Source organism: Nilaparvata lugens, chromosome X, assembly GCF_014356525.2.
Source record: "Nilaparvata lugens isolate BPH chromosome X, ASM1435652v1, whole genome shotgun sequence".
Classification (NCBI taxonomy): Eukaryota; Metazoa; Arthropoda; class Insecta; order Hemiptera; family Delphacidae; genus Nilaparvata; species Nilaparvata lugens.
This window is the reverse complement of record NC_052518.1, coordinates 89,146,356-89,155,668: the sequence shown is the minus strand read 5'-3', so window position 1 is coordinate 89,155,668 and position 9,313 is coordinate 89,146,356. Positions and strand designations below refer to the sequence as shown.

The 9,313-nt window shown below is 36.4% G+C and overlaps 1 protein-coding gene across 1 annotated transcript; it reads left to right on the top strand.

The window, feature by feature from the left end:
* Positions 1 to 488: 488 nt before the first annotated feature.
* LOC111064468 lies at positions 489 to 1,271 on the top strand. The gene has a single exon (XM_022352211.1). The coding sequence runs from the start codon at positions 489 to 491 to the stop codon at positions 1,269 to 1,271; it is 783 nt and encodes a 260-aa protein (XP_022207903.1).
* Positions 1,272 to 9,313: the final 8,042 nt, after the last annotated feature.

The following is a 9,313-nucleotide window of genomic DNA, read 5'->3' as shown; positions in this document are numbered from 1 at the left end:
ATGACATCTTTTCACCACCTTGCCATGGAAGCTGGAAGCCCCTCCACGTGGTGCGCCTGGATATCCAGATCAGGATGGAGACCTGAATCTGGAGAACTAAATCGGTTACAAACCCCTTGTTCCAAAGCCCTTGTTCCAACTCCCTTCTTCCTCTTCTGTATGCTTCGGACCTTTAAATTTCTAGAATGGCACTAATTTCTATTGACTCAGCTGTGTGCCATTCTTTCTTTCTCTTTCTGTCGGCCTCCCTTGGCCAAACTCTTTTTTCTTCAGGTGTCAGGTAGCAACCGGCCGTAATATTTTCAAGCCAAAAACTTTCTCCTAATCCAAATTATGATGATACAACTAAAGAAAAGAGATGTGAAGGCTAGGGCGTCCCCCTCAAGCGACGGAAATGCTAGGGTGTCCCCCACAAGTGACAAAACTGTTAGGGCGTCCCCCCCAAGCGACGATATTAGACGCAGCACTGTTAATGTGCGCTTAGCAACATGGATGACATAGTCCTTGTAGCAGAAACTTTACAACAGGTTCAAATAGATTTAATAGCATGGTGCACAGTATTAGAAAGTCGAGGGCTGAGAGTAAGTTGTACTAAAACAGAATACATGCACTGTAACTTCTCAGGAATCAGAACATCTAACATCAGCGTGGCACAACCTCAGCTTGATGGCACTCCTTTAAAACAAGTTGACCACTTCAAATACTTGGGATCTACTCTTGCATCTACAGCCTCCGTTGACAGAGACATCAAGGACCGGATAACAGCTGCATGGCTGAAATGGCGATCATTGACGGGAGTCATCTGCGATGCAAAAATGCCCATCGAGGTCAAAGGAAACATATATAAGAGAGCAATCAGGCCAGTTTTAATGTATGGATCTGAATGTTGGGCTATGCGAAAGTCAGATGAACAACAAATTCATGTTACAGAGATGAAGATGCTCCGGTGGTCGGGAGGTGTAACCCTGAAAGACAAAGTTAGGAATGAATATGTAAGAGGAACATTTAAAGTTGCTAATATAACTAATAAGCTGTGGGAAAATCGCTTGCGCTGGTACGGGCACGTTATGAGACGCAGTGAGGATCACATGACCAGACTCGTCATGGAAATTGAACAGCCTAGGAGACGCCCTGGTAGACCGCCGACAACCTGGATGGGTACCATTTCCAAGGATATGAGGACGACGGATTTAGAGCCTGAACTGACTCAACAACGCCCGGAATGGCGGAAAAGGATTAGGAGGGCCGACCCCAAGAGAAATGGGACATAGGCTCAGGAGAAGAAGAAGAAGAAGAAGAATATAACATAGAGGGACGATTATGCTGGCACCTGGCGTAGAAATATAACATTAGCCTTGCAGAGTGGGAAATCTACGATAGTTTAAAGTGTGTATAAATTTTTTTTGAAACACTCTGTATATGTCAGTTTACTCGCGAAAACTCCGGCACCCAGAGCGAGCGAGGAGCTTAGTTGTCGGGTTCGGTGACAGCAACCAAGATCCTGGCATGCTAGCGTCAACTAGTCTCCCCGACAGTAAATCCCCTACTGGTTCAGAGGGAGACCGTAGACGACAACTAAGCTCCTCGGTCGCTGACGACAACTAGTCTCCCCGTTAGTAAAGCTCCTCTTTCAGGAGCTTAGTTGACGCCGTCAGTAAATCCCCTTGAATGTGGTTTCAAAAGGAGCTTTACTGTCGGGGAGACTAGTTGGCGCGTTCCCGGCTTCAAAGGAAAGATACTAGGTTCGAGTCCCGAAGAAGTTGCAATTTTTTTGTTCTCAATTTTTCCCCTCGAAACGTATCATTATCTATATAAATAAAAATCGAGCCTCAAATTTTGACGTTCAATAACTTTTTTATGTATGCACCGAATTTGATGATTTTTTTAGTTATGTTTAGGACCAGGTTTATGGCCTATCAAATTTATAATCCGACTTCAGGAGTCTTTCCTACGGTCCTTCAAAGTTTACATGTAATCCTTATTGGAGAAGATTTGTGAGCTGGCCTCACACAGAAATAAAAATCAACTGTTATAATCATCGCGTCATCCAACAGCCGTCGGTAGATCTATTTTTCTATTTTCTTTCTTTTTACTGATTCACAAAATTTTAATTCTAATAATAATTATTTTAACATGAGTATAATTTGTGGATTTAAGTGAAATTTTAAATATTTTTTGTGATTGTGAAGGAAGATTTTTGTTTGGATTTGTATTTTGAACTTAATTAATCTGATAAATCCAAAATTATTGTAGTACATACATTTTTTGGACATAAAATAGTGTGTGAATTAAGTTATTATTTACATAACCTCTAGACCGTGTATTCCAAATTAAGGTTTAAAAAGCAGTTTTGGGCGAATGCCTGTTGTTTTTACCAGCATTGTATCTATTGTCTATGAATAAATAAAATGAAATAATGCCGCGGTGCAAACGACGTCCAAACTTGGGTCGTAGAACTCGGAATGCTGTAAATTTAGAATATTCAGCAGCAATGAGATATACCATTCAATTCCCCAGCAAGGTGCATTCAACTATATCTAAAAATACAAAATGCTGTACAACTAGAACATAGGAAGTCCATATTGAGATATAAAATACTGATTGATGGATAATTTTCATAAAAATATAGTGCATCAGATTAAGCGAAGACTAAGCACACCTGAGGAGGCGTGGCTTGGTGATACAAAGTGTTGATCTTATGGAGATTACTTTATCACACTGTTCCCCGCCATGTCCAAATCAGTGTGTGTGAGTTCTTCCATTCAAACCAATAAGCAAGAAGCACCTGGATGCAAAATGCCGCAACGCGCCTCCTCAGGTGTGCATCCAGCTAAAGTTTGTCATGAGATGCATTAACTGTTTGGCGTTACGAAGTTCACCGGGCCAGCTAGTACAAAATAAATGATTGAATAGTGTTGTACATTTCTTCCTTTCTCATTGTTAGTCTAGAGTTTAGGGTTGCAGTTGTCGCGTAATCATTTTTGTAGCATCTTGATCGTTGGTTCATAATTATTATTCATAATATCAATGATACAGCTAACTTCAATTAATTCTTTACAGTACAATTTGAAAAATGAATGAACGGTCTGAAGATGAAATGCAATTTGTATTCGATAATACAATATTTTTCTATATCTACTTAAATCGGCCAAGTTTAAACCGTTCATGATCGTTGAAAAAGGTTATCATGGATATAATTTTCACTAACACTCCACTGGAAAGATGAAAGTGAAAGTGCAGTTGAGAAAAGGAAAATATATAATGAAGAAGTTCAACAAAAAAGTTAAGAAAAAATAGAATTAGAGGATGAAAAAGAAATGAAAAAACAGAAGAAAGAAAAAAGAGATGGAAGAAGGAAGAGGAGTGATTCACTAAAACTTGTCAGTATTTCCTATAAGTTGGAGTATAGTTAAAATAAGATAGATAGATAGTTAAAATAAGTTATATAAGAAAGTTGAAAGAGATGTGTGAAAAAAATGTTGACTATATCTATTTCGAATTCTATTGTTGTATTTCTTTGAATACGAATAATAATACTATTATTAACAACAATAATAATAATAATAATAATAATAATAATAATAATAATAATAATAATAATAATTATAATAATTATAATAATTATAATAATAATTATAATAATACAGAACGGTGGCTCTGTTTCAAATCAATGATTTATCAAATTGGCTATTATAAATGGAAAACTCGTGTGAGAGAGAGTGAAACGTGGGAGAGAGAGAGAGAGAGAGTGAGAGTGAGAGATTTTTTGATTCGCTGCTTTTATTAAAACCTCTCGCATTGAAAAAATATTCTGCAGTTATAATTATTGCCGGTATTGAATTATAATTATGTGTCTGATGAAAAAATATCACCGACAAGATCAAATTTATAGAGTAGAGAGTTGTTCCAGAAATGCTTAACAAGCTTGAAAATACTGGAATATAATAAAGTTGACAAAAATAAAAAATAATTGTCTAAAAACATCAAAACTCAATCAGTGTCTAGGAAAGATTGTGGTATCTGAAAAGATTTTGATTGATTACTGAATGTTCAGAAGAGAAATTATATATGTTTGTCAGTTTTGAGCTAAATCATTCAATATTTCATTTTATCGATAGTGTAGTGAGATTTTCTTGGAAAATCTTCGTAGGTAATTTCACGATCTACAGCTCAAAAACTGGCGCGCCGATAGATCGATTCAAATTTCCCACTTCGACTAGCAATTCTGGCACTCTTCGCAATGGTGAACACTTTTTCACAAGGAGGAAAGCAGAATCTTGACGTCCTGATAAAATGACGTCATGGATACTTACATCGATATCCAAGTTGCTTAGAATCGATAGTTTGTTGATTTGACAACGATACGATCTTTGTCTTTGATCTTTGTTGATTGGCAGTTGCATGTTGAAAGAATTGGTTATGTTTATGTTATGATGCTGAAAGTGGATTGATAATAATGGGTTATGTAAATTGTAAAACATTAGACGTCGTATTTGTTAAATTGAGAGACCATGAAGTGGCTCTTCATAGCCACCTCTACAGGAGTATTAAAAGGTGGCTATGCTTTACATGCCAACTCACAAAAATATCCTAGTATTTTGATAATTCGAATTTCATTTTCATCTGATTTTTGTTCAGTTTCAATTGCAATATCTGGTTTTATTTCCTGCGATGTTATTATTAGCGAGTCTATTCTTGACTCAATATGCTGGATGTGTGTTGGCAAACTATAGAGTTTAAAACAGTTTTATCCATAACATCACTAACTTGGGGAGTTTGGCCTTGAAATTTAAGAATCATGCACTGGTAATACACTTTGATTAATTTTTTTCAATACATTTTGATTAATTTTCTTTGCTTAATTTTACTTGTACTGTCCACTTGTCATTCATGTTGATGACCGGATAATTTTTAGACTACAGAGACTTCATGAAAAATTTCAAAAATAAAAATGCAAGTTTGTAACCTATTAAGTTGTATTCATTTCGCTTACCTGTACTTGTCATTTATTTTATTACCTCAAATTATTAACATAGGCTACTCTTAACCGCATTGTGAATGGCACCTTAAATTTAACCGAATTTGACTCATGATGCATGATTTTGGACCGCCTTGACGAGCCGAGAGGAATGAAGTGTAGTACGATGAACTCTGAGCATTGTGTCAAAAGTTATAAGTGTTTGAAATTTTGATCCTTGAGGTGTCCTTAAGCGCGCCTCTCCACTAGGAAATACTGGAATGAAGTGCATCAAATGGGTGATACTCATAGAACATGATCTCATGAAGTTATGTCATTGTGCGAAATATCAATATGATGACAATGTAGTTGGTGATGATGGTTGAAGCTGAAAATTAGGTGTTTTTCACAATACAAGGAGCATTGTTGTCAGGTGTACCTGGAAATCTATATGATATAGAGCGCTCTACCTGATCTCAGATTGTAGAGCACAAAAATACGTCCAGAGGGATTTCAAATTATATATCTAAATGGTAAAAATCGGAAGATATTGTTGATCAAAAACTAAAATTCATCAAAATTTATTTTTTCTTAAAATTTCACTGGTTTTTTAAAAATCATAACTCAGTACTCATTGGAGATAGAGAGTTCCGAATGATCTCATTTTATTCAGAATTTTATAATCTAAAAAAAAAGGCGAAGAGAAATTTTTCTGTCCGATTACGAGATTTGGCAGAAATAGCTGGAAACTAGAAAATGAGCCGAAAATACGAGGTTTTTGGGCCACTCTGTATCTAGCACAAGGAAATTTTGCATGATGAAATTGGTTCTGGACTTCTCTTACGTACCCAAATAATATATTAAAAAATCAGAACTACAATATAAATTGCATGCACCAATGTATATAGTGACTGGACTCTGGACTAACGGTAGTGACTTCACTATAAAAAGTAAGCTACTTTAAATGAACATGATTTTAAGCTCTTTAATTTTAATATCAGAAATTTGTAACAGTCGCTCTGCCAATAACTAGGCTGCTAAACCACGGAGTACATACAGTATTCTGTGACTAAACGACTAAACTATCGATTCTAATAAGCTACTATCGATTCTAAGCAACTATGGATATCGATATTATGTATCCATGAAGTCATACTTATCATGACGTCGAGACTCTGCTCTCCTCCTTGTGAAAAAGTGTTCACCCTTCGCAATTGGCCAAACTTTTGCGCCAAGGCACATGATTCGTCGACCGTGAAGGCAAGTCGGCGTGCTATTATATTGGGGCCATTATATTACTCTCTTATTTACTCCATTAATTACTGAATGAGACAGATTGATTATCAATTCAAAATTTCTTATTGTTAGTACATTTGGAAAATTACAAATTGAGAGTGTTTATCTGAACTTATTATGTTGTATCCTATTACATAATCCTCAGAATTTTTGTTCACACTATTCCTTCTTTCTTTTTCTTCTTCCTTTTCTTTTCATTTTCTCATCATCCTTCTTCTTCTGATTCTTGTTTCCTCCCTTCTTGTTCTTCTCCCCTTCGGTTTTTCGGTGTCATCTCCTTTCCTCCTCATGTCTCTTCTTCTGTTTCCTGCCTTCTTCTTCTCTTCTTCTTCTCCTCTTCCACCTTTTTTTCTCCTCCCGTACTTGGTATTCTTCTATATAATTTTCATGTTTTGTAAAGCTAGGTTTACACTATGTAGCAGAGCTATATAGCTCTGCTACATGTTCAAAAAGTGACACTGGAGATCTGCTATATAGCAGTTTTAAGCCTATTTTCTCAGCTATATAGCAGAAATTGAGCTATGCAAAGTTTTCGGTAAACACCAAAGAGAATCAGAGCTACATGTAGCTCTGCTACATGTCAATTTTTGTTTATAGCAGAGCTAGATGTAGCTGCTCTGTCCTTGAAGGAAGGCTGCCGCAACTGTTTACTGCTGTTTGGTGCCTCCTGGATTTATACCTGATCACCTGATATATACTGTACTCATTTGTTGTCAGAGTGCTAGTATAGACTACTGCGCATTACAAGCATTTCTTTTTGATTTATAATAATTATATTATTGTGCAAAAATGGAGAGTGGATTTGACTGGAATAAAGACAATAATATTATAAAGTTAGTTGAACTATTCAGGGATTACCCTGTGCTATGGAACGCTAAAAGTGCTGATTTTGAATATAGAAATAAAAAACAGGACGCGTGGAACGATATTTGATGCAAGAAAGGTCCCCAGATGCAAGAAATCTTGAAATAATTGGAAATTTTTCACGGGCTGGAATTGCATCTCTGAAAGAGGTATCTTTTTTTGAAATTTTGTGACCAACTGCATTGAGTAAATATTCTAAATCACCAATTGTCATGCAAAGAAAGTTCTTGAAACTACCATCACAACGAATTTCATAACTGAAATCGTCTCTATCATCCTCATTAGGTCTTTCAAAAGGTCACTATCATGTATAGTTTTCTAGCCTGAAAGGAGAGTCTTATCAAAAATCTTCTTTCTTTTCTCTGTGCTGAAAATATCACAGTAGCTGTGGCGAAAGCAGCGACTGCTGCAAGAACTACCTTCTTCTTCGGCATCTGGCTGGGAACTGAACAGTGAACTTTATCCAAATATCTTGCAGAGCTACATATAGCTCTGCTAGATAAAATTAGTGTTAAAATCTACTTATAGCAGAGCTACATCTAGCAGAGCTATATGTATCTGACAGAGCTATATGTAGCTCAAATTTTATATAGCTCTGCTATATAGCTCTCCAGCTACATAGTGTAAACGTAGCTTTACATTACCTCTTTTTGTATACAAGGCTTAATATGTTTCACTATCTTTTATCATTTTTTCTATCCCCATTCAATTCACTTTTTCTATGTATCTTCTATTTACTATTTGTCCCAATCCCTTTCCGTCTGATTCCTTTCTCCTTCTCCATGGATATGTTTTCTTCTCTCTTTTTCATTTTCAATACTAAACATGACGAAAAACAGAGTAGATCATTAACGTTACACATTCTAAGGACATCAAGAATAATAATTATATTCAAAGAATTGCTTCATCATCAAAACGTTTTCTTCAATATTCATTCTTCATCTACCAATATATTTCATTCACTGAGGTGAGCTAGAAGAATAATAAGAATTTCAAAAGTTTAACTGTATGAAATTCTTTTGAATGTTACTTTCTCAAGTATAAACCCGGCTATCATAGAAGCTACGCGCTACTCGCTACAACTGGCAATATCTCCAATTACAAGCAGGCAACGAATCTTTGATGTAGCGCCTCATTACTTAGCTTGCTAAACGCGCTAGACTAAATTTCTAAACTAGTTTAGCGTGCTAAACTAAATTACTTAGTGTTTAGCATGCTAAACGCGTTCGACTGGCCACGGTAGGTACGCGTTGAGTCGAGAGACCAGTTTCGTCCACAAGTCTGCTGTCTGTCTCTTGCTGTTTGTCTCATGCCGCTTATGTTGCAGCTCTGGAGCTATCTTTTCTCTGAGTCGCGAGCGTCAGCCGATCACTCATCGCAATTTCAGAATTGCTAACTCTCGTAAAAATAAAGATAGAAAGATTCTGATTTCGGATTTGGATTCAGCCCCCCCCCCCCCTAGGGCCGCCCCGAGGTTAATAGGCGCCCGGGGCGAGATTTTGATATGCGCCCCCCTCCCCCCCCCCCGTATAGCGCGGTAAGGTAGTATTTAAAAGTAAAGCCACATTGCTCTTCCAGGAGGAGAACTTCCATTATGGGCTGCATCCTTTCATTGATAATCAAGCTATATATTTTGTAAGCAGTGTTTAGTTGTCACAGGAACATCTTAGTCCAGTCAATATAGACATAAAAAAGGGGGGACATAATTTTTTTTTAATATATTATTTGGATACATAAGAGAAGTCCAGAACAAATTTCTTCATGCAAAATTTCCTTGTGCTAGATACAAAGTGGCCAAAAAACCTCGTATTTTCTGTTCATTTTCCAGTTTTCAGCTATTTCTGCCAAATCCAGTAATCGGACGGAAAAATTTGCTCTTGCCTTTGTTTTAGATTATAAAATTCTGAATAAAATGAGATCATTCGGTACTCTCTATCTTCAATAAGTACTAAGTTATGCTTTAAAGAAGAAATCAATTCTGATGAATTTTAATTTTTGATCAATAATATCTTCCGATTGTTACCATTTAGTTAGATGTATAATTCAAAGTCCCTCTGGGCGTATTTTTGTGCTCTACAATCTAAGATCAGGTAGAGCGCTCTATCTCATATAGATTTCCAGGTACACCCGTAAACAATGCTCCTTGTATTGTGAAAAACAACTAATTTTGAGTGATGATGTTTCAAGCTGAAAATT

Excerpts from the sequence above, each read along its gene's own strand:
- LOC111064468 (XM_022352211.1), top strand. The coding sequence starts at position 489 with ATGGATGACATAGTCCTTGTAGCAGAAACTTTACAACAGGTTCAAATA.